Genomic DNA, 26,173 nt, shown 5'->3' with positions numbered 1-26,173 from the left:
ATAAAGTGTACTAATATGTAAAAAAAGAAATACCGTAATCAAAAAGTCTTTTTGTTTATTTCCAGCTCAGTTTCAATGTATGTTATTCTAATACATAAGTGCTTCACTTGATTTTTTTACTCTAATTACGGGAAAATATGTACTAACATTTTACTTTGCAGTATGCAATAAATATTTTGTGGTGAAAGGAAATTAACTGTTCAGATGAGTCAATGAAATAAAAAAAAATGAATAGAACTAATAAACAATAGTTGTTAGAGGCAACCTAACCACACAAAAAGTCTTCCTGATCGCACATAAAAGTGAACAAAGAAACCGATCTCCATGAGAGACCTAAGGGAAGAACACTCATTTGATAACTTATTATTGATCTGAGCACTTCCTATAATTTAAACTGACCTTCCTCTGTAATGGCAGGTATGCATAATTGTGCTCAGGTGAGTTGTAAAATGGTATTTGTAGCAGATCTAATAAGTTTGTTCAGGACAATATTAGCCTAATTACATATTTTTTCATATGTAATCTAGTTAGACCATAATTACTTTTGTAATCTGGTTACATAGAACAGATTATATATAATCAGTTACCTCCCAGCAGTGGCTCTGATGCAACTCAACATCTTCCTCTCCAACCCACTGCATGGCACAATGGCTGGCTCGCACTCCTCGAGTGGGTGTGCTGGTGGGCATTTTGGAAGTGGCGCAATGTGAAGTGCGTGCACACATGGGAATTCAGATCTCACCGCAGCGAGTGGGGAAGATCTCAGCTTAGGAGCAGTCCTCACCTGCTGGAGCTTTGCAGGTAACGTGAACAGAGGGTGTGTATCGAGGGGGCTGCTGGCAGCCCCTGCCGTGTGTGCTGGAATGTGCCGAGACTTGCTTTTGGGGTGGGACAGCATGACCTCAGGCAATAGGATGGGTGGGTGCGACTTGCACAGAAAAGGAAAGGAGTAGCGAGGGATGAGGCGGGTGAGAACAGACAAGAGTTAACAACTCAGTTTTAATCCACAAACGCCGGTTTGTAGCCAATGACAGCCAGAAAGAACGCAGTGGGCAGGCAGGGGTTAATAATATGCATTGTCTCCAGTTCAGTTTATGATTTGACAACTGTCTGCTTTTCAGTACTAAGAGATTTCCACCTTACTTTCATCTTGACAGGAGGAGGAGGGGGGTGAGGACGCCGAGGGATGCTGTGTCTTTAAGAGAGAGAGAGTGTGTGTGAGTGTGTGTGAGAGAAAGAGAGAGAAAAGGGAGGGACCTCTTTGCCCTCCAGAAACCAGGAAGGGAATTGAGTTGATCTGCCGCTGCTTGGTTAGCGCATACGGGGGCTTTAAGCTGCGCGACAGTGAGAGGGAGATAGAGAGCTCCGGAGAGGAGGAGAGGAGAGGGCCGAGCTAACCCACAACAAGCACCACCACGGCCATCACAGGTGAGCTGAAGGCTTCCTGTCATCCCCTCCTCTGCCTGCCCTGGGCCTGTCGAACTCAGGGGGGTTGGTAGCAGGGAGAGGAGAGAGGAAGGACTGAGGGAGGGGGGCCAGAAAGGAGAGCAGGGTGGGGGGGTTGGCCGGAGAGGAGAGGTGGGTCGCAGCAGCGGTCCCTAGTCAAGGTTCCTCTTTTTGTTTCTTTTTTTTTTTTTTATTTCTCTTAAATATGTCCCATATAGAGCTACTTGCCTCTGGGAAAATCTTGTGATAAAGTTTATAGGATGTGATCAAAACATTAACTTTTCAGGCAGGTGGAAGCACTTAGAGGAGGAGGAGGCAGAGGAGGAGGAAGGCGACTGAACCGAGAGAAGGAGGAAGCAAAAAAAATAATAATAATAGTGATACTGGAAAGGCTACAAGCAGTGGCAGCAACTTTTCGGGACATTACAGGGTGAGACACTCATTGCAGGGTGTGCTGTGTTTGCAGAGCATGTCTGGGTGGCATTTTGTTGTTTAGAGGAGGGGTAAGTCAATTTAGGTCAGGAGTTTCAAGTGTGTCTGAAGCGTCCCAAGAGCGCAGAGCTGATGAAAGAGCGCACGGCCAATGTTTCAGTGCTGCCCCTGACAGTCTGAGCTAAAATTTGTTTTGTTTTTTGTCCTCCCACAGTGCCCTATCCTTGTTTGATGGCTGCTCTGTACTTTAATACCTGGCAGGCTGCTAGCAGCATACTGTAGTGTATAATTCAGCCCTGGGTTGCTTACGTTAGAGAAGGCTTGGAGATAGTGGGGGTGGTGAGGGCAGAGAGGAAAGATGGGACTCGTAGTCTGCAGCGGGGGCTGTGGAAACCAGGTGACATTGGGTTTCGGCCTCTATATCCCAGAGTGCCTTGCCCTCGGCCATGAAGGAAAGGGAACAACCGTCAGCCTATCCCTGCGAGGAGGTGTGGCGAGTTAGCCGCTGCGAAGCCAATGAGGCGAGGGGATGCAGGAGCGGAGTTGTGGGCTGAAAATAGAGGGTGGTGGTGGATGGGATGGGGGCGGGTAGGTGTCTGTGTGGGATCAGGCAAGGGCTTGCCTGTATGACTAGGGCCACTCACAAGTTTCCTGCCTGGTAATGCTCTAGCCCTGCCCAGAGACACAGGCAGCAGAACTGGCCGGCAAAGCAGGGGAAGGCAGAGAGGTCCCGAGAAACATTTTCTGCCTATTCGGTAAGCATTGCGAAGACATCCACTCACACATGGTGTCTTTGGGCTGGGATTTAGAGGAGAGGGGAAGCAAGGAGGGAAAGTAAATACCAGAGTGCCTTGATAGAGTTCAGAGTTCTTGACCCACTTGAAGACAGCAGGGGTTGACAAACGTGTCAGGTGCTGCATTGACTATCTGCTGAAGTTTGCTTTATTGCCTTCGGATGTTTTATCCTACATGGTGTTGTTTTGAATCTGTCAAGTTGTGGTTAATTAGGTAGAGTAGCTGCTAATATTAGCAGAATGAGAAGATGAAGACATTTGCACATCCTGTACCGCTGCTGCTTCTTCTTCGGGGGCTTTCAGAGTAATTCTACAGAAACTGCCCCATCAGATACTTTGCTGAGCCATGGCTGATAGCTACTGTGGCACAGGTGTTGAGTAATAGTTTTAGAAACTTAACTAAGTGACATCTCGTCTTAATGAGGCGGAGAATAGGTGACACAGTTTGTGACGGCTGAATCCCCTCTCCCTGACACAGCAGGCTGCCGTAGCTGAGTCTGTGCAATATTAAAACAAAACTTAAGCTCCGGGAACTTTGTGTAACCGTCCTGAAAGAGCTTAAGCATTTGTAGATTGATTTCAGTCGTTCACAGCTACTCAATCTTCTGACGTCCCTTCTCTCTTTACCGCTCAACTCCCCCATCCTCACCAGCATCTTGTTAAGACCAGATTGTAATCTGTCCTGCCGCCCTGTAAGGCTTTCTTTTTTAAACCAGTGGTTTAAAATCTTCACAGCAGCCATGACTGTCTTCCTCGATAACCAGATGCTTTCTTTTTTTCTTTTTGGCTTTGCATACTTGTTAGACCCGTTTTTACAAATGTGCGGGCATGGAGAGGGTAAATGACAAGCACAGTACGCCCATTTTATGGGAAAGTCTTTCATAATGCTGCTGTAAATTAAGTTGATCGCTTCTTCTTGTTCATCTTCAGGTAAAATAAAAAACTTCATTAGTTATTGCAAATACTGCCTTTTGAATGTTCATTGCCCTATGGATGAAGAGCCTGGTTATTTCTAGTGAATTCCAGCAAGAGGTTAAACTAGGACGCCATATGTGTTTGTATGTGTGTGTGCATGCGCGTCTGTGTTACCAACAATAGACTCCAGAGGAATTGCAGGGGACTTCAGTGACTGTGGGCAGGTCCAAGACACCACCCATCAATTTGGCGGTGAGGCTGAATACAGTTTGATATTCCTGTATGTTTGTGCCTGCACCACGATGGCCCAAAACTAGCAGGTTCAGGCAGACCGAGAGGACAGGTTGTGTGATGTCTCCGTGGCAGTTTGAGGCTTTATTTCAGAGTAAAATGCTGGCAGTATACAGTGGGATACATGTAGCTGTCATATTGTTTGTGTAAAGGTTTTTCTATGTGTCAAAATGGCCAATACAGGAGATAGAGTTTTATCAGGAGTATTTCCGTGCTCCTTTTAAAAAAAAACAACAAAAAAAACATTTATAATAAATACATTTATAAAGGCTTACACATTTACAGTTGGAGTTGTTTCATTTGCCTTTTCTTTAGTGAGTGCAGCTTCACTTCCCCCCCCTCCATGATGTTTGGTTCCCCTGGTCAGCTGCTTAATATACCACAGCTTCCAGCCTGGCTAGACAGACAGACCCCTCTCTGTTGTTTTTCTGTTGTTATGCTGAAGACCAGGGGCAGGAAAGGGGCTTCTTCTGTTCTCTTCTGGGACATTTATTGTGCAGAGTTTAACACACAACCTGATCAAATTAAGAGCAAGAGAGTGTGGCTCTGGATGTTTTTCAAGAAGAAGGGGAGGGCTTCACTTACATTATCGCAGTGTTCGAGTTAAGGATTGTATTGATAAATTATAAAATACATCGAATCGGAGGAGATGGACGTGTTTACGAAATTGAACCCCAAACATTTATTGATTTATTGTTAGTAGATACAGGCCAAGCGACTAGAGGGATGTGTGACCGGTCCAACACTGTCTGCTTGCTGATGTAGTTACTTGGTTTATAGTGAAGCAAGAGAAAGACGATGTGTCGGTTGCATTAAAATATGGCGAGACACAGGGAGGCGGGTGGGTCTGCACAGCTTTGCCTCCTCAGCAGTGGAAAGGGGAAGTGGGTGATGTGGTGGATACTATGCAGTGCACAGTCTGAGACAGAGATGGAGCAATGATGAGATGAGAGCAACAGATGAGAGGAAAAGGAGGAGGCGGGGCTGGGGTGGTTGTGGGGGGTGAGGGGGTCAGACAGTACGGACAGGGAGACAGAGCAAGAGGAGAGCTGGTCATCTGATAACAGTGCGGGTTCTGTTACACGCCTGCCACAGACTCACAGGAAGTCCTCTTTCCCTGTCAGGCTGAGCATGCGCGGTGCAGCCAGTGTTTGCTGTTTGACCAGTTACCCTGCTGGACATGAGCTTTCTGTACCACCACTAAGTTGTCAACATGTTAACTTATTAAAAAAAGGTGGTGAGAAAATGGGGGAAAAACTGTAATACCTGATGACTTGTGTAATTGTAATCTTGTATTAAAAATGCATAATAGGTGCGAAGGCCATTTCATGACATCTTAGCGTATAAAGCTGTATGAAAAGCATGACATACTCCTTAATAATAATAATTCAGATTTTCTCAGATGAGGTGGGTTTCAAGGTTTACGGATGGATGATATTAGACTTGTCGTTTACAACTCATTTTGCAACTTCATTTAATAACAGTTTAGTTGTTGATTACGTGGAATCTGAGAGCCGGCCAAGAGGGGCCAAGACCAAAATGAACTTTGCATTCCCAAAACAACTTCAGTCTCAAAAAGCCCAAGTGCTTTGTTTAAATGCAGTTTTATGAACCCTTAAGATGTTGTAACTTTTGTGTTGAGTGGTTTTATTCACAGAAGCACTGAAACTCCACTCTCCATATTTATGCGGAGAATGGAAGTCGGAGGCACAACATCACCCTTAATCTTCCTGTGTAAAACATTTACTGAGCATGTTAGATATAAAGTGTTTCCAGCCAGAGGAACTGTCTGATATAAAAGTGGAGTAAAATGCAAAAATGTTATAATGGTTTAACCCAATGCTGTTCTGTTGATTTGTACACTGCTTTACTTATGTGCTCAACCTTTCACACAGGAAGATCATCAATGCTGCACCATCTCCAACTTCCATGTCCTCCATAAATAATCATGTGGTTCTTTGTGAAGAAACTTGAATTCAAACAAGTTGCTTTGATTCCTCTTGGGCTAAGTCCAAATAATAACGATAATTATTTATGCTAAATAAAGATGCCATTTAAATGATCTCCTGCTGGTAAGATTTTAACTGCTTTTATCCCTCACCAGAGCCTTGTTTGAAAAAAAAAAAAACTGAAGTATATGTACCTTAAACTAGATTACTATGGCTATGTCTTCTTTAAATACTAAGAAAAATAGAGAAAAAAAACAATCTTTTAGTTTTTTTATGCTAAAAAGTTTGTTTCTTTAAGAGAGTTTGAAAGTCATTTTCAACTACGCAGCGTGAAACCTGTGCAGCTGCCTCACCACCCCCACTCCCCTGTCCTCAGGGTGGTTACCTTTTCTTTTACTGTAGCAGGTTATACCAGGTCCAACAGTAATTCATCCCGAGTTTATCATTGACATCTGAGCCAGATTCCTGGGCCTCCATTCGCTCTCAAGTTATGAGCGAGCTTGTGAGTTTAACGCTCTGTCTCGCCCACCAGCTTCTCACTGGCTCCGTGTTTTGGCTGCGCTTCCTGGTTAGTTTCTAGTGAAAGCTGCCAGGCCTCGACCAGTCCCTGCAACTTTAGGTTTTATCAGTCACTAGCCTACTTCCTGCTTTGCTCCCAGCACGGCCAGTGAGGTTTCCTTCCACTTTGGCCAACAATGAGTCACTGAGCAGTGGCAGTTACTCAAAATCCACTTTTCCTAACCCCCCCAAAGCCCTGTCATGTTCGCTTGTCCACTTGGTTCAGAGTGGAGCCTTCTAAATCTGAGTGAGAAGATCCTGTTGTGCAAATGTGCAGAACTTGTGAATTATTTTCATTATCTGAAACTCGATGTATGTCAAGGTTTAAAAGGGTTATGCTATCAAATCTGCAATTTTTTAAATGATAAATTTCTTACATTTTAATCAGATGCAAATGTGCCAGAGTGATGAGTTTTCACAGACAGCGTGAAGCACAGAGCATTACAACTCCTGTGTCCCTCCTCCCCCACATGTTGCTGCAGCTTGTTGAAGGAAAGGTAGTATTGTAAATTTATCCTGTTGCTTACAATACAGACATATTCAGCAGCTCACAAATATTTCTGGTTTCGGACAGTCATAGTGATGAAACTAAATGCCGACAATCACACTCTTTACGGTAATGTTTGAAAACTATAGTCGGCAAGCTTTCAGAAGCATGTATTGAAAGTGACTCCCAAATAACTCCCAAGCTGGACTTATTATGCTTTAATTGTTACTCTTTTAACAGCAGAGCAACAAAGAGGTAGAATATGTTTGTCTAAAGGGTAAAACTTTTGCAAATTAGCCATAGTTTAGTCACCTAAGCTTCTGTATCAAAATGAAGTGAACAAGAAATAAGTATTGGAGATAACATGATGAGGGTAACACATCAACATGTTATTTTAGTGTCAGTAGCAACAGTTTTTGCTTTTCTGTCTTAAATGAGGTCATTCATATTCTGCTATTCATTTTTGTTAGGAATTTGTAATAACTAATAGTGTTGTGTTTTTACCCAATTCTTTCATGCCATGAGAATATTCTACCGGAATGTGCCTATTTTACTTGTTTTCTTGTAGGTTTCTGTATTTTTGAAGTGTGGAAATTTGTATTAGCCAACAGTAAAATTTTCAAACTCTCAAATTTAAGGAAACAGACAGTTAAAGGAGAGACAGGAGTGAGATCATTTGCATTTCAGACCAAGCGGTGTTTTTATGGGGGCTACTGTTTTGGTTGTGCATTTTTAAAATGACTCTGTAGTCTATGTCTTCCCTTATCTGAGAAACATCTGGGGTTGCACACGGTTAACAGTTTGTTCACTAGTATCTAGGAATGACTGGTATGTGTCTGCCAAAGTCAGAGAAACTTTCAGGGTGGAAATTTTTGAGACGCTCCACAACACAAACTATGTCAGCCTAAATAAGAACCATTCCTGCTAACTCCCATCACACCTCGATATCAGGCAGACATCTGAATAAGACAGTGACAAGCAAATTGGCTCCAACTGTCTCTGTGCAGATGTTGACACACCCCATGTTCGGTCAACTGCAGAAAGAACCCCCCCAGCAAAAACAGAAGCTCCTGTTACAAAACGCTGTTGTACAGATATATGGGAGGGGGCAAAGGGATATTGCGGATGAGTTGAATGAGGTGAGGGTGGAGATGGGATGTGTCAGCTCTGCGCGTTGAGACGGTGGTTTGACTTGCAAAGCAGGCCTGGGCGCTTGTGGCCCGAGCGCCAAAGAGAGGGGCCCTTCCCTGAAGGTGGAACACGAAGTACACGGACAGCTGCGGTGCCGCTTTGTGCTAGATTGCCGGCCTTGTCACCCACAGGCATGAATTAGTGATAAGGAATGTTTCAAGCCATGAGGAGGTGTCAGGATCAGGTTTGTGGCTCCATGTTTCCTCTTTCTCTGTGTTCTGTGCAGGTTTATTCAGGGACAGGTTGCTCCTGCATGCAGAGCAGTCCCTCTGCGTTTCATTGGCACTGAATCAAGTTTTGTGTTTGTGCGCATGTTCGTGCAAGTGTGTGTTTTATCTCCTCCTCAAGCTCAACGTCTTTACCTCACAAAGCCATGACCCAGGGTCAACTGTGGATGTATGGGGGATACAGTAGCCTCATTCGCAGGCTTGCAGCAAAGCCCGGTTCAGTGCAGGTGCTTTAGAGAAAAGCAGGTTGACTCGGCTCTGGACGGGGCTCGCAGAGATCTGTTTCCACCTGCGAAGGACACGACCGGTAGCCATGTGGATGCCCTTTCTCTCGCTTTTCCTTCCCTTCTCACTCTGCTTTCTTTGCCTGCCGTGTCATTTCTTTTTGTCTCTCTCCCCTCCCTTAACATATTCAGATGAGGGATAGGGTAATAAAATTTGCTTTTGCCATAGCTGACAGATTGTTTTCAGTAGAGCTCTGTTAAAGTCTCTGGCAGTGTTCTCAGACCCTATGTGGTCAGCCGCCCACAAAAACAGGATTCAAGAGATCCACAGAGATCCGCGTGTTGCCAATAGAAAAGAGCCATTATGACATTCTCCAAGTATCATAACCTTGATTTAAAACACTCCGGTTTTACTCTATTAAGGAGTTAATGCAGAACGTTTAAATAAAAATATTTTGAAAACCAAAAGGCAATAACTATTCCTATTGCTGCCAAAATAAATAGTTAATTTAATGTCTGATACTTTAATTTTGCTACTTTTTAAGTAAATATACTTTTTCTGAAGAAAATTAACCCTTTTTAGTTTTTTGCTTAGAGATGGTTGATGTGAATATAAAATGTACGGTAATAATATTTCATGGTGTTTCTTTAGTAGCTTATTGTATTCTTTTTAGCTTTAAATCGATATAACTCCATTCACTCATAGCCCAACAAAGTAAAACTACTAATTTTGTATTTTACACATAGTCAAATACCTTGAGTAGTGCAGATAAACTGTATACACTGTAATTATTGCATTCAGTCATATTTTAATGAGGAACGTGTGTTTAATGACGCTTTCCTGAAAACAATAGTAGAAAGGTAACTTGTACAGGAATGGTAGCAATCACAATCTTGACAATTAACACCATTAATTAGAGTTAATTGTTAACACAGCATTACAACTACATCTGTTTCTTTCTTGATTTTTTTCCCCTGTTGTATTGATAAACATTTTGATCATTTCCCATTCCTTGTTCTGATCTTTGGTTTCTGGAGTAACACTGGAATATAAAATTGTTTCTAGGGCCACCTATAGCTAAACTCTATACAACCAGAGAAAACTCTACTTACTCCGACTATCATTAAAAGGGCTTTAAACCGTAGAAACGAAATGACATAACAGTTCAGTTGGAAACCAAATGTTGTTTACCTGAATGCTGGAATTGAACCCATGCCTTGGAGCCAGTTGGTGTCTTCCTGGGTAATCATGCTTCACAAACCATTGCAAACATCATTATATTTACCATTTGGACTTGCAGCTTTTTATCTAAATGTCCATTATAACATTTGGCTGAATCGACCACTCTTTGACCCATTTAGTTATTGATGAGAGGGTGAAAGAAACCTCTTAATCTCTTATGGGTTCCACGGCGCAGAGGGGACGGATAAATCTATCCACGACCTATCTGCACATCACAGGTGTGGACACAGATAGGTATTTCTTTAGAGAGGATAAAACGAAGCATAGCAGAGGAGAGGAGAGGACAGAGCCAAAGAAAGAGGGTGAACTCTATTAAAAGAGGAGGGGCAGCCAGGTTAGGCAGGTTTGGGAGTGGGGTGTAGCAGACAAACATACCAGCAAGATTGATCGGAAGTAATCTTGTAATTTGAAGCTTGTAGAGAGCAACGCATTTAAGGCAACCACCGCCCAGCCTTGCCCCCCTACTGGGTCTGCCTGGCAGATGGTGAAGAGGAGGTGGAGGGGAGGTGGATGTTCTGTGTGTGCTTGTACAACGTGTGTGATTTCCGTGTGTTATTGATGTTACTGTATTCACTCGTGTGACTGAGAAATCGAGGATGGCCCGCTCTGCCGAAACCCCTCCACCACCCACCCCGCCCCTCCGCCTAAGCTTCAGTCGATCATTTTAATTCCCACCCCACACACGCACACAAACACACGTGAGCGAGGGGACAGGCCTTTTCCGAAACTTGGCACGCAGCGTAGGGTGGGGTAACTAGCTCAGACCGGATTGACAACCTCCCTTTTAATGCTGTTCCTTTGCAACTTGTCGTACATTCTCTTCCTCCTCCTGTGGAGTTTTTTTTTCCACAGGGTCTGCCCTCCACTCTCCTCTCCCTTCTTGTTCCTCCACTTCCCTCGCTTTCCTTCCTCGCTCTCAACTGTCACAGAGTGAGCATAGGCTGCACAGCCCAGCTCCCAGCATGCACTCTGATCCCCTCAGCCCTCTGCTTATCTGTCCTCCACGACCTCTTGCTTGATTTCTTGCACGGGTGTGTGCATACACCCGTGGATGTATTCATATATACAAGGAAAAAGGCACTTGGCCACCTGCACACGTGAAATACATAATATCTTTTTTGATTCTCCCACTCATTGTATTTATGCAAAAAAACTGCTGACCAACACGATGCAGCTCTGGTGACGGCAATTTATTCACTACAGGAAACTAATGTCTTGCATATAGCCGTTTGTCTTGCCATCAGTCTGTATCTACACCTGTTTCTTAGTTTGTTTTTTTTCTTCTTGTCAGTCTCAAAATACATTGGGAGCTGTTGTGATGAACAAGACACTGTCTCAACGCTGCATGGGACGAAATGTAAAATTTTCACACTGACGTCCAAATTCCAATTAGATGGAGACGAGAGTTTAACTTTAGCAGACTTCAGGAGTTAGATTCGGGACATAGCAGCTTAAAAATGCCCCAAATAAAAAAATAAATTTAAAAGCATGACTTTTAGTGCTTGGAAATTTTGTGGGGGAGGGATGTGTTGTCATAAGAAAGTAAGATTTTGAATAACTTACTAATAGCAATGCACCAGTCAATCGATTGATTGTAATTAGCAAAAAACATTTTTTTTAAGTATTTATTATTTTCTATTTATTAAAAAGTATCAAGGCTAAAAACATATTTGGTCTGAAAAACAATAACAGCATTGACTTTGCTTTTGAATTTTGTAATTTTTAAAGTTTGTGTTGAAATCAAACCAATGGCCTGCAGCACTTGTATCCTGTTTCGGTTGTTGTAGCCACAGGTAGCCTGTTTTCTGCATCTCTAATGAATAAATTTGCTTATTTTTTATTTCTGTTACACCATATTGAATGTTCTAAGAGAATAATAGGCAAAACATATAAAAGGAACATAATTTTTGACTGAAAGGATAAGCATCTTGGTATTTAGTTCAACCACCGGCCCACTAAAAATGTATCTTTTTTAAATTTGCTTTTCCTAAAATTTGTAAAACAAATCTTTACCTTGAAAAGGTGCTATATAAATAAAGTTACTTACTTACTTCCAAACTGCTTCAGTCTAAGTTTTCTTAAGGTCAGTGCATGTTTGTATGATTTCATCTGTATTTTAAATTACACAGAGAGAGATGAGAATCCCAATTAGTGTGCAATAAGCTATAAGAATTGTTTTCTCTTTTTAAATACTTCAATGCTATTTGAATACAGCTGGCGTGTGTAAATTGTGCATTGATTTGATTCACTTTCCTTGTTCTTAAATTTTATAGCATGTTAAAAATGTGTTGCTGCAGCTAGTGCTCATGTTGCAAATTTCTCTCTCAGTCAGTCAATATTCCTCTCACTTTTCTGTCCACAAAAGAAACTGATCAGTAATCTGTGTCTTCTGCTTGCAGATAGGCAGACAGACAGACGGCAGGACGGATACACGGGTGGGGGCTGTGCTCGGCGGCTCGGCGGCAGGCTGGTGGAAGATGTCGTCAGGGGCCGGTGGGAGAGGAGGAAGGCGGCTCCGGGGTATAGCAAGCACTGCGGGCGGGGGGAGACGAGGAGGAGCAGGGGAGGCGGAGGAGGGTCCCGTGGGGATCCCTTTCCCCGAACACAGCGCGGACGTCCTGGGCGGCCTGAACAAGCAGCGGCTCAGCGGGCTCCTTTGCGATGTGCTCTTAGTCACCCAGGACCGGGAGTTCCCGGCCCACCGCTCCGTCCTTGCGTCCTGCAGCTCTTACTTTCACAAGCTCTTCACTTCAGGAGCCGCCGCCGACCAGCAGAACATCTACAACATCGACTTTGTGGCAGCAGAGGCTCTGGGAGCTTTGCTGGACTTTGCCTACACGGCGACGTTGACGGTCAGTCACAGCAGCGTGGCGGACATCCTTGCTGCTGCTCGCCTCCTGGAAATCTCTCCCGTCCAGGACGTCTGTACTCACCTGCTGGACACCAAAGTGCTCTCCTCGCCGGTGAGGCATCGCCATTACACAGAAACAAAGCTTGTGTGTTCACTGTCAGAATCCTGAGGTTGAGACACCAAAACAATAAAAAGCTGATATGTTTTAGTGCCTTCAAAAACTAGTCAACTTTTTCTCATTTCTGCAATTTTATATGATTAATTAAGACAAAGGCGCGCATAACTTTGACAGAGCATCTGTAAACAGGAATTTCCAATTCTTGGTGTAGAATCAATTGGACTTAAATCTGCGCTTTGACTGGACCATTCTGACGTGAATTTGCTATTGTAGCTATGGCTCCATATTTTGTGTTTTTGTTCTGAAGATAATTTATTGCACTGGAGGGCATCAGACTTAAGAAGACTGAATACAAGTGCATCATGTTTAGACTATTTTAAAATAACGTATTTCTTCTCTCTACACAATCCACTACTACTTTCTGTTGATTACTCAGACAAAATCAAACACACTTCTATCATGTCTTTACATACATGATAGAATGTAAAAGTAAAGAGGTGTAAATAGTTTTGGAAGCTACTGCTCATTCATTTTCTGTAGTTCATTCAAATCAAAAATGGTGCACACAGTCATCATGCCATCCACCTCAATAAACAGCATAACTAGACTCACATCATGGCCTGTATCAGTGCCTCTCACTATGCCTAACACACTCCCACAGCTTGGAGTTAGTTTAACACTTACTCATGCTGAGCCAACAGTATTTGTGGAAGAACAGCGTGCTCCTTCACAGACTACAGACACAGCACCTCACAGCCGGGCAACATCTTCAGCTGCAGCAGTGATGTGCTCTGTTGTAATATGTAATACCATAATAATAAGTTCAGATTTTTCTTGCAGGAAATGCTGAAGTTGGTTGTTGGTCAGATATTTGCTTTATAAAGTCTCGATATATGCAGATTTCAGACAGTTCAGATTGTTCTTGGAGATTTGTAGTTTTCAGCCTTCAAAGGTCACCAGTGATTTAAAAGAGGAGCAAAGGGGATGTCGAGCAGTGTGGGAAAGATCAGTTTCTGTCAAACCAGGGTTTGCTTCTTTAAAATAAAAACAAAAATAAATGAAGAAGTTGGTGTCTCACACATAGTTTACCTTTTTTTTTTTATCAGCAATTAGCAAAGTTTGAGAGGTTAACAATAGAAACTGTAAACAGCAGTCTGTGTGTGTATTACTTAGAGAGTCCAGATCATTATTTTAACTTCTGGATTTGCAAATGACTACCAACATCTCCAAACCTAGCATCTTCCATAATGAACAGGGTTTCAGTGTAATTAAAGATAAAACAGAGCAATGTTGAGGTGATACTTTCATTTATCCTACTTTCTGTGGAAGTTAGTTCTTAATAAATTATGTAGTCAACAAAGCGTGTCCCCATGGCTTGTGCAAACTGATGTTTGATGGCTTGATTTGGGAACAAAACCAGAACTCCAAAAGGTTCTGATTCAAAATTTTCAAAGGAACAAAATGTACCTCCAGCCAGCAAGCACCTGCTCTCTGATTTTCCAGTCAGTCAACATTCCTCAGTTGAAAGTTGAAGTTCTTTTAAAGAACTTCCTTGGAACACCTGACTGGTGACAAAAAGAGCCAACTTTTGAGTCCTCTTCTCTCAGCACCAACTTTCACACTATAGAGTTTTTAAGCATTATCTGGTAGTCCCTTGCTATGGTGCATTCACTGGTTAGAAAAGGATTTTTGAGTATCTGAACAGTATGTCACTGGTCAGCCAGTCAAGGTGAAAATTGCCTAATTTCTCTGGGCATCTCAAGATTTTCGTTCCAGTAGTAGTTTTTAGAATCACAGTTGTTCCCTCACTGGCTTTGTTTTTCTACCTATTATTTCTTATGTTTCAAAAAAAGCTGAAATATTCTGCAAGGTATAAAAGTTTTCATTTTGGCCTGTCTACCTTAACCAACCCTAAGCTCAGTTGCTATAATTTTTAGAAGACAAAAGTGTCTTCTGATCTCTCCAGCTGTGTTTAAAGTCAGCTCTCACCGGTGCTCTTGCAAATATTCCCTTCACTGGCTTTTGTTTCCTTCCCTGTTTCCACAGGCGGGTAGTGAGCGGAGAGATGAAGAGGGGAAATGCAGAGGAGTCAAGGAGCAGGGGAACCGAATTCGGGCCAGGGAGTACCTGGAGTACTTCCAGAGAGGGGCGCACTGGAGCAGCAGCTGCAGCACGCCAGAGCTCAGGGAACTGCCCACACACCTGCACTTTAACCATGGTAACGGGAGCATCCCCAGCAACGGGGCTCCTGCGGGTCCCAGTGAGTACTACTCCCCGCTGGCCCTAGCCTTGTCACAGCCCCAAGCGCAAGAACCAGAGGAGGAGGACGAGGATGAAGAGGAAGACGAAGACAGGGAGGCAGTTCAGGGCAATGGAGTGAACCCGGGGTCGTCATACTACCCTCCATCTCAGAACGGCCACTTCTACCTCCCCCCTGAGTCTCGGCAGGAGGCGGAGGTGGAGGACAGCTGCAGGGAGGCAATGGTCAGGGATAGGGGCTCGGCCAGCGCCCTCCTGCAACAAATGATGGACTCCATCGAGAGGCAGAAGAAGCGTGCGGACGGGGAGGAGCAGGGAGATGGGGACGATCCTGACATGGAATTTTACTTGAATTATTTCAGCAGCACGCAGCACGAAGACGCAGCTTCCGCATCACTCGTGCATGGCGTGCCGCCGTCGCTGTGGATGTCACGAGGCAGCGCGGGCCAACACACGGCGGGAGGAGAGAGAGCAGTGGAGGAGAGAGGGAACGGCACCGGAGGAGGTGGAGGAGAAAGAAAGATGCGCTCTAAGGCCTTTCAGAAGTGCCCCATATGCTCGAAGGTCATTCAAGGTGCAGGCAAGCTACCCCGCCATATCAGAACGCACACGGGAGAGAAACCCTATGAATGCGCCATCTGCAAAGTGCGCTTTACCAGGTAAGCCCATTTAATGAAGGGACTGCCTCATGTCACATGTGCTAATAGTCTTGGACAAACGGCCCAGCGGAGGGAAACACCACAAAGCCAAGAGCTGGAGAATTAGCGCTAACCACCTTAGCTCTGCATTAGGCAGTGCAGACTGTGTCCAAATGTTTACCGTGATCGTGGATTGGCAGGATACTAAACAGATTTCCTCCAAACATCCCCATGCTGTGAGGGAGGGGAGTGTTATAAAAGTCAATTTTATGGTGGCAGCCTTCATGGCAAAGTCCTGGAATTTTAACATAGGGGTCCTATAAAAGAAGGCTGTGTTATCTTGTGGAAAGGGGCCATAAAGAACTGTATTCTGATACAGAGAGGAGGCGGGGGGAGGGGGGTTGCAGCCATGTGAACTTTTGATCTGCTGTTATGCTTCTTATTGCCCACAGCAGAGTATTTACACAACCCCCTCCTCTCACTCTCTATCACTCCTTCACCTCTCAAATAAAACCTGCTACGTGTCCCTTAGAAAACAGATAGACGTGGCTTATCTACAGGAGGGGACATCTGTGCGAAGGGTTTTTCATGTTAGGAAGGCTTGCCTTTTCCATGAAATGATTACTTTAATGAATTAATTAGCTGGCCTTTGGTGAAAATAGACGCTGCTGTCTGAAAATATCCAGAACCCCTTTGAGCACGAGGAAGACCATTCTTAATTTATCCTCCAGCTAAATTTGACCACCAGTGGAAAGGGGCGGCATTGTAATCTTAATCCTGTTTATCAGGGTTAAGGGTTTGCCTCGCTCAGTAATAAATCACTCCTATCCTTTAAATAATTCACCTCTGTCAGTGGCTACTTTGCTCAAATGCTGTGGCCTGCCTGTGTGTGCTCTGATATGTGTGTGTTTCCTCGTCACCCTCGTTTGTTAAAGTTGTGATGTTTGGGCTCACAGATCTTACTCATTTGCTTGTATGACAGCTGATATACTAACTTAAAAGACATTTGCACTGTGTGTGTACACGTGCTCATTTGGAGTTATGCTAGCAGCTCTTATTTGACTAGGAGCCCTAAGTGTAGGAAGGTTAGACGGTTTAAGTGATTGGGAGCAAGAGGGAGATAGCAAAGGCTAAAGGGGGGAACGAAGGACAAGAGTCAGATGAAGGCCATGGAAGCCTGATAAGTTAAAGGAGCAACAAAGTAAAACATGTTTCGAAATGTTATTAGATTACTTTGAAATCTGCAGAAGTAGAGATGCACTGATCAAAACACTGTGACTGATTTTAAATCTGAGGTTTGACCAGCCAAAACCAGTTTTTGTTCATTTTGGTTTCTGTTTATTATAAAAAGACATCACACTTTACACCTGTTGTTATTACTTGTTTACATTGAAAGAAATAGGCAACATTATGTGCGAGACAGCAGTTTATGTAAAACCATGTTTTGCTAACATTTTAAGACAAAACCATTTATAATGGACCTGACGTTCAAAACTGTAATTAACATCTTCCATTAATGATGAGCACAGTTAGTTTTACTAACTATAAACAGTTTTCTGCATGTGTGAACCGTATAGAAAATGTTAATCACCTTGAATCTGAAATTTGTGAAAGGCTGCTAACATTTGCAAATCCAGCGTGTTCCCCGACTGGTTGGTTTCAAACACAACAGGATAACACAGAGCAGCTTCGCTTCGATACAGCCTTCCTGTTATCTGCTAAATGTTTTGCTCTCTCGCAGCCTGAATTAAATGCAGATATGTCTGGTTTAGAGTTGCACAATATACCACTTAGAAATAGTTATTGCAGTATCATAATCAAAAAGGACTGGTTGGATACAGTCTTTGGTAGGATTGTTCTTCATGTGCCATGCATGGATACACTTCATGCATGAAATAGATTTAGCCTGTTGGATAGACTTTTAGTGCTCTTGATCCCCACGCTTGTTTATTTTAGATGGCTGAAATGCTGAAGCTGAGTGAGTGATGGAAGAACAGGGTCAGGAGAATGTGGTTAATTTATACTGTCATTGCAATATTAATCAATTTTCGTTAGCATTGTGTAGCCCTAGTCTTGGCACCTCAGAGAAAATGCAGTTTACGTTTTAAAGTTTTTTTTTTCTTTATTCAGTTTTGCATCAGGAAAGCAGTAGAGAAAGACAGAAGGACGATGAAAAGCTAATAAATCTAACTGTGAATGTTCTTTGCTTGGTCACAACTTCCACACTTTAAAGGGAGATTGTTGTCAGCATCACCTGATACCTCTTAGGTAAGGTGGTATGGTGGCTTCACTGATGGGGGAAAAAAGGAGAGGATCTTTGCTTTCCCAACTAGAAGGACTTGAAGGTCACTGATCTGTGCTGTTAAGGTATAAAATGTCCTATTACAGGTTGGTTGGAATCAAAACATTTTTTTTCTATTGGCTCTCTCTTTTTTTTAAAGATTTTGTGAACACAAAAAAAAAATAGGTAATTTTCTCTCCCTTCAAATTTTTCAGTTTGTCACCTGTGAGGCTGAAAATCAACCAAATTCAGAAGTCCTTGGTTATGATATAAGTAGCTGAACTTTGGTTATTTAGTCAGGATGACTCCTCACTTTCACAAAATTTAATTAAAAAAGGCCTCATAGGGATTCACTAAGCTTCTTTTTTTTTCCAACCTCAGTCCTGCAGTTTGTTGTATTCAAATCTACAACATCGTAAACAATAAGTTTTCCCCTGGAACAGATTGGCAGAGGATGCTAAATTCTTCACGCAGATCTTCCTGTTGGTGTGACCTAAATTAGGGTTAACAGATGCAATAAAAAAAATGCCAGCTGACACAGTGAACACTGAGCCTTCGTGTCAGTGTGCAATTGTGCTCTTGTGTGCCGTCACACAGATAAAAATGTGAAGTTTATGACCTCCCCTCAGCTGGACTTACAACCCTCATAGACCGGGAGGAGAGCCAAGGCGCAACAATTAAAATAGAATGAAATCATCTAAAGTGCATTAAGCTGATTCCTACAAGTGTGAAACTTTGTGATAAATATAAAGGTAATTACATATTTGCGCGCAGCCTAATTAGTAAAGCTGGCACCGGCGACGGACGGAGGACATTCAGACAAAAGTGAGCTGTTTGTTTTGAGAGTTAGACGTTTTCTTTGTGTGTTCTTAAGCTGTGTTTGTCTTTCTCCGTCTCAGGCAGGACAAGCTCAAGGTTCACATGCGAAAGCATACAGGAGAGAAGCCTTACCTGTGTACACAATGTGGAGCCGCCTTCGCTCACAACTACGACCTGAAGAACCACATGCGCGTCCACACCGGTCTCCGTCCCTACCAGTGCTCAAGCTGCTTTAAGACTTTTGTGCGCTCGGACCACCTGCACCGCCACCTTAAGAAGGACGGCTGCAACGGCATCCCCTCCCGCCGGGGCAGAAAACCTCGGGTGAGAGAACCGGGGCTCCTGGAGGCCCCGCCGAGCCTCCTGAGCCCTAGCCCCGAAACTGGGCCCCAGCCTCGCACCGCCAGGGGCCGGCGGCGCTCCGAGGCGTCCTCTGCAGCAGAGGTAGAGGGTGCTGTCGAGGTGCATACACACAGTCCTCAGCTGCAGGAGCTAGCAGTGGAGACGGGACCCTGAGACTGCAGGAGGGAGGGGGGGGGACACAGGGAGGGGACCACAAGGACACTGCTGGACGCCACAGTCTCTCTGCACAGCCTGTGAGACAGGCCAGTGGACAGAGGAGAGAATAAACATGCTAAGGCAATTTAAAAAGACAAAACAACTAACTATTCCTCTATAAACCAAATCAGGGTGTCACAGAAATTGAATCTTTATATTTCTTTCTCCTTTTACTTTAGGAAATGGAATAGACTTGCAAGCACTTCAGTTGTTTTATTTGTTAAAGAGAAAAGAACGCTTCTAATCATCCACCCATGATGTCCACTTTCTGGGCCATTTCTTTCTTTGTCATATTAGACTCTTTTTTGTTTTGTTTTGTTTTTTTGTTTGTTTTTTTTACACCGGCATATGCAGCTAGGCAAGTATATGATCGAGTTAAAGAAACTCCGAGCAACTATGCAGTTGATTTAAATTTTTATTGGTTTTGTCCTCACAGCCTTCAAGCTCTAAGAAAGGTGACTGTCACGCACCTTCTGGCTGCTGTACGAGTGAAGCGAGGACAAATCCTCCCGGCAACAGCTCCTTTCTTTTTTATACCTATTTCTTTACAGCTCTGAGATGTACAGTTACCATAGAAACAAAATTTCCACAATATGGTATATGCAAGGAAAACTCACCAACGTTTTGATGCAAGATTCTTTATATTTTTCAGTCTATAAATGTTCCAGAAAGAATCAGGCGAGGGGTTGATTGAAGTGTTACTTACTCTAAAAAAAATATATATATACATATATATATATTTTTTTTTTAAAAATTGTAATTGGTGGTTTGTCTTATTGAAAAGTTCAACTTGAGTCGGATCCACTTTAATGGGGGCTCGCCGCTTGCAGGGCGAGGGGAGTGCGAGGGGTGGAGGGTTTGTGTTTTCCAAGCACTACCGTTCTCAACGTATCTGTTGGCTTTACTACATTGCCTCTTGTCCCTCACAGCCCTGCTACGTCAGCGTTTCCTTTGCCCTTTTGATATTTGATTGTCTTAATTCTGTTTTTTGTTGTTGTTCTTTTGGGTACTCGACACTTTATAATTGTATACGTGTGTATATAGCAGGCAGAGACATGACATTGGCCCCCTCTTGCAGAGGTGTACTTACCGATTCTTTACTTTTTTTTTTTCCCTTTTAGGCTCGATGTTATATTTCTCAGACACAGTTGAAGCTTTTGGGTGAAAGAAATGAAGCTGTGTGAATGTTCAATGGCAAACACACACAAAAAAAAGAAAACAAACACAAAAAAAAAACATTAAGTCACCTATTTGTCCTAAACGTAAAACTTGACTTGTACAGTTCCTGCCCAGAGGATTAGAGCGATGAATGAATGAATGAATGAATGAATGAATGAATGAATGTGCTTAACTTTGTGCAGTTTTTTCGGAGTCTGTCCTTGTGCGACAAGGCGCGGGTAGCACTTAACCGACCGCAGGTTAAAGGAATGACAGGGAGCAAGAGAGACAAAGAGTACGAAGAAGACATATGTGAGCACCTTTCGATATATATATATATATTTTTATTTTTTCTTTTCTACGTTTGCACAGCTTTACTAAAGATATCCAACAGAGTGGGAGATATTTAAAGGAATCTGGGTTGTTGTTGGGGGGAGGGAGCAAGAGTGAGATTAGATGTATGTATCATGCTTATTCCAATCCTTTTTGCCCCAGGGACCACACAACCGTAAGGCAACCTGTGTGATGAAGAGAGCAATAAATACCTGTCCGAGTTGGGAGGCCAAATAGGAGCACAGCTGCAGCTGGGCGGTGGGGGAGGGGAGTGAGGGAAGAGGAGTGGAGGAGAGTTTGGGGAGGGGGGGGGGGGAGATCTCACAATGTCTGTTGCATTCCAAAAAAATAATCTCCCCCAGCTCAGCCACGTTTCCAGCCCGGGAGTGGATCAGAGCGGGCCTTTTCTCTCCCTCTCTCTGCCTCTCCTCTAATACCCCTAAACCAGCCTGGAGGAGATATTATTATTGTTATTCTTATTATATTAGAGCCTGGACGCCCGGTGCTGGACGAGCGTGTTTACATGTACATGTGTTTTAAATGCGTGTGTGTGTGTGTGCGTTTGTATGGGCGTGTGGCAGCCAGCCAGGGTCCCTCTGGCCACATCATCAGAGTGTGAGTCAGCCGCAGCCTGTTCAAACATGCACCCTGAGCTGCCAGCGCCGCTGCACTTTCTCCGTGTGGTTCGCGCACACGCACCCGGGTCCAGGTGTCCCGCAGAGAGGAGAGGGACGCCACGGCCCACACTGTCCACTCTAATGCTGTCAGTAACTGCCAGGCTTTGGTGATTTCGCTTGGGTTAAAAGATGCACGTTCAGATTCCACGTGATCCCCGCCCCTCCTCGCCCACTTTACACAGTCTGAGCAAAAAAAATAAAAAGAGACAAAGTAAACACATCCTCTTTCACTTCTACTGTTCTCGAAATTATTTGGTCCTTGCCACATATTACAGCCTCAGATGAACAATACCAGGGGAGATGTTACGCTGTTTTAAAAAAAAACAAAAAAACATAGACATATATATATATTGAATGGGAAAATGAACTTTGAAATATTGAACACTTTTAGCAGAACGGTGTGTTCATTTGATTTTGTGCAAATTTAAAAATTGTTTGTTGTTTAGCACCTTGATTATTTCATCATTCCTGGTGTGTTTGGAGTTGCTGTCAGTTCGTGCAAAAATGAGCCAAAATCATGAGCCACCCACCGCCGTACTTAACAGTTATGTTTAGTTTGTACTGTCCAACACCATCGCGTTGGTCTCATCTCTCAGAACGGGACTTGGTCCAGAAGTCTCGTTTGTTCAGATGCAACTTGGGAAAGCTAAGCCATAGTACCGTGTTGCTTTTAAAGAGGATTTATGCCTACAACCTTTGAAAACAAGCCATGCTTAATCAGCCCTTTTCTAGTTGGGCTGATGTTTTAGTGCTCTTCTGCTATTTCTTTCCAGTTTTATTAAACCTGTCTTCAACGTCAACTCGCAGGAATTTCCACGTTTTAGAAAACGGTTATTTCTTTTGAGTATTTTTGATTATTCCTGTTGTAAGTTACTCTTATCACATGTTCCCGATTAAATGGCAGCCACAGCGGTATCTTTTATTGGTGTTAAAACCGTTGTAATGGTCCAGACCAAGTGAACTTTTAGATCATGTTTCCAGGGGCCAGTTAATCAAATGCCACACCTTTAATTGCTTTCACACGCTTTTCGATACGCTGTAAAATCTCATGACCTGTTGTTCATCTGAGATTGTTTTTAACTTATTTAAAGATACAGAAAGTCTAAAACACAAAACCGGAAGAGGGTGTTCTTACTATTTGGAAATTCTGTACAAGTGCTTGATGTTGCACCTTGCTTGGATTGAGGCTGGTCATGGAGCACGTTCTTACAAGGCGAGTGGGAGCTTTTGTCAACAAAACGGGTACTTTGAAACAAATGAGTCCCTCTTTTCTGTCCGTCATGGTGAACTTGAATTCTAGTCTTTTGGAGAGATATGAGAGTTTAGTTCCCACAGGAGACGCTGAGCTGGGGTCAGATGAGGTTTTGTGATCCAAAAGACTATTCCATGTATCTGAATGCACTTGAAGTTTGCTGTCGGTCATTGTCTTTTTATGTCTTAATATAAAATATGGAGGCAGAAGAAAGGGCACTTTGCGTGTGTGTGTGTGTACGTGTGTTTGGGTGTCCATCCTTTATTGCGTGTGTGTTTGTGCACACGCACAAGCTGGCAGGCGGGCTGGAGGGTCTCAGGATAACTGTTATAAACAAGCCTTTGCATCGACCCCCATCTGTTCTCAAACCTACACGTGCTTCTGTTTGGATCCGCGCGGCGGGGACGAGTCCACGGTAGCACCGAAGCAGGAACGTTACACTGCTAAGCAACACGTTGGACAGCAGCTTGTTTATCCCACGGCTCTCTGTGCGCAGGTTTTCATAGCACTTGTTTACTCTTGTTGGTCGCCGTCAGGCAGGAGTTGTGAAAGTCTTAAGTTCCTTTTTTCCTTCTTCTTCTTCTTGTTTGACGCATTTAACAGGGGTGTTCGTGATTGTACACCAGCGCTCCCGATTTTAAACCATTGTAAGCTGGGTGAAGTCTGTCGTTATTCGTCGTGGTACTTGGAATGGACTGCTTACACCCTCTGTGTCTTAACGTGGCAGTTGTTGTTTTTGTGAGCCATCTTAATTGGACCTCTCTGGTAGATTTTGTTGATTGACCAAAGCTCTTTTTTTTTTTTTTTTGCCGTCCATCTTAGTCAAATGCAGACTCGAGATAATAAGTGTGATTTTATGCAGTCTGGACCTCCCTGACTAAGCCATGGATGCTCGTCATCTTTCAGATCATTTTACTTGAGTTCACTTCCTCTCATTCTTTGTATGTTTGTGTAAAGAAAAAAAATAGAATCAAAAGTTTAAGGATGTATAGCGTCTTCTGTCTGTTTATTTTTCTTAAAATTATGTGTTGTGCTACAGCTGGGGGTTTTTTTTCTAAATATTTTTACATGGCGGTATGTATGTGTGTGTTTTGGGGTAAGGGTCATGGTTTCGGGATGCTGTGCCAGGAGGGTAGGGTAACTAAAAAAAAAAAGAAGGGTGCTTGTGGGTGGGGATTATGGATAAAAAGCCTAAAATAGCACTGGAAACGGTGCTTTAGCTGAGAGAGCAAAAGTTTGCACTAATGTAAAACGTCCTCGTCCTGCTTATAGGGAGAAGGACCCGAGACCTCAAAGGCCTGCGAGTGTCTAAGAGCACAGAGCAGAGTGGTCGATACTCAATGGTCTCTCAAAGAGTCCATTCAAGCCCTCCTTAAAAATATAATCATGTACAGTATGTTGAGAAATATACAGACTTCCAGGAGCAACAGATACCAAAGCGGGAAAAAAAACAACAAAACAAAACAATGGGTTTCATTCTCGTCACTGGACATTTTAAGCTACCGATTTTAGATTTTTATTCCTTGATCTGAAGGCTTTTGATGAGAGGTTCTCAGATGGAAGCATAATTTTCTTTTTAAGATTACAAAATCATAAAGTACAACTTTAAGATAAGCAGTAAAGCTTTTTTGAAGAACAAAAAAATAAAATAAAATAACTTGAGATGTTTAACTTGTTCCAAACCTGTTTAAGGCGACACAGATCGCCACATTTCTATGTTTATTCTGCTGATTATTAATTAATGCCTACCAATACTCCCTTTTCTTTAAAGACTGTTTTTGACCTGTTGAGCTGAGTGACTTCAGTGTGTTATCTGAGAAGGTTAAAGTGACTGTAAATGATCTGTGGCCTTGTCTGAGGAGCGTTAAGCTTGTTTTGTTTGTTTCCAGTCTATTGTGGAGTGTGGGCCTGAGGCTGACTCTCACTGGGTGGGCTGGTCAGCACCGAGGGCCAAAGCGTGCCTTAAGGTTTGACAAAAAAAAAAAAAAAAGTTACATTATTTTGACTCAAAATTATTTTTACTACACGGTAAATTGGCTCCCTACAGTGTGAATTGACTTAATCTTTAATTGAGTAATTTTATGCAAACGTGTGTCATTTTTTTTGTTGTTGCTTCTGTGCCCTGCACACCACCCGTGAGCTCGCAGCCTCAGCCCCAGACCAAGGTTACTTCAACGCAGGCTCCAGCCTCCAAATTTCCATGCATTTTCTTTTTTTTTTTTTTTTTTCTTTTTTTTTCCCCACCTCAGACTTGACCTCGACATGTAATCTGTCTCGTGTTATTATTAAAGATTCTTGCTAAATCTATCCAAGAAGGCCACTAAACAAAGACTAAGAGATAACTATAACTGTAAATATTCCAACAAAGCAGGACGTGCTGACTGTTATTATGGCCTGTAATGACTGTGGAAAGGGTAGCTTTGCTTTGTCATTTTGCTGCACCTATTTTTTTTTGTTTGTTTGTTTTTTTTTTTTTATCTTTCTTCATCAGGCTGTTGGTGCTCAGCAAGCCTGAGCGCAGCATATGCAGTACGGCTCCGTGCTCAGCGTGGCTCTGGCGCTCGCACAGACAGCCCTGGATCCTTCAGAGGCACAGTTCTGTCTGATGGCCAGCCTCTCAGCCAAGCGGACACAGTTTGCACTTGGAGTCTTTGTCAGTCTCTGGGGGACACAAAGGTTAGCACACGGGGAGGATTAAACATGGCCGGTTGGGCAAGGCTGAGTGTTATTTTCTGTTTCGGAAGCCCAAGTGATGAGCACTAGAGTCGGTTTCGCCAAACTAGCCCGGCCGCATCAGTGCTGAAGAGGTTGTTGTAGATTTGGGAAAACACAGCCAAGAGACTGTTGCTGATCTCTTCTGTCTTTATGTACGTACTACTCAGGTGGAAAATTCACTGCTATGCATTGGGTTTCATTATCTGCTCAGTTTATGGTTCGTCATTGTGACCATTCCCAGACTTTTCCTGTAGAACTCCTTTCAAAATTTTACATCACAGCTTCCCCAAAAAGGATTTCCTCACTGGAGTGAACTGTGTGTCCCTCCAACTAATACTGATTTTTATTTTTTTTTTTATCTTTAGTGGGTAAGGGGTTCACTTCCCATCTGATCAGAGATCTCACACACAAAGAGGGTAAAAAGCGAGCTATGGACAATTCGAGACCCGTTTGTCTCCTCAGACCAAATTCAGGATGCATTCCATGATTTCATACTGTGAGAATCAAGCGAGTCCGAGACGACGAAAGGAAATGTTTGACATTTGGCTGCGTCTTGTCTGGCCTCGCCATCCTGGGACGGACATTTCAGTTGTAACGCTCAGAAGTCCCCCTTCCTACTTTCCCCTCAACTCCCCTTTGCAGTGTAGCACTAACTTTCTGACTGCCTTTTTTTCAGCTTCTGCGATTGTAACAAAAGCACTTTGCGAGAGTTCACCTTGAATTTTATGTTTGTTCGATTTTTATTTTTTTTTTCCCG

The 26,173-nt window shown here is 43.2% G+C and overlaps 1 protein-coding gene across 1 annotated transcript; it reads left to right on the top strand.

The window, feature by feature from the left end:
* Positions 1 to 2,236: 2,236 nt before the first annotated feature.
* zbtb7a (zinc finger and BTB domain containing 7a) lies at positions 2,237 to 26,173 on the top strand. The gene is made up of 5 exons (XM_044129969.1): positions 2,237 to 2,371; positions 2,559 to 2,633; positions 12,157 to 12,720; positions 14,773 to 15,644; positions 18,804 to 26,173. Exons 1-5 carry the CDS (start codon positions 2,237 to 2,239, stop codon positions 19,237 to 19,239), a joined length of 2,082 nt encoding a protein of 693 aa, XP_043985904.1. The 3' UTR covers positions 19,240 to 26,173.

Source organism: Gambusia affinis, linkage group LG10, assembly GCF_019740435.1.
Source record: "Gambusia affinis linkage group LG10, SWU_Gaff_1.0, whole genome shotgun sequence".
Classification (NCBI taxonomy): domain Eukaryota; kingdom Metazoa; phylum Chordata; class Actinopteri; order Cyprinodontiformes; family Poeciliidae; genus Gambusia; species Gambusia affinis.
Note: the sequence above shows the minus strand (reverse complement) of the source record. Positions and strands in the feature narration are given on the sequence as shown.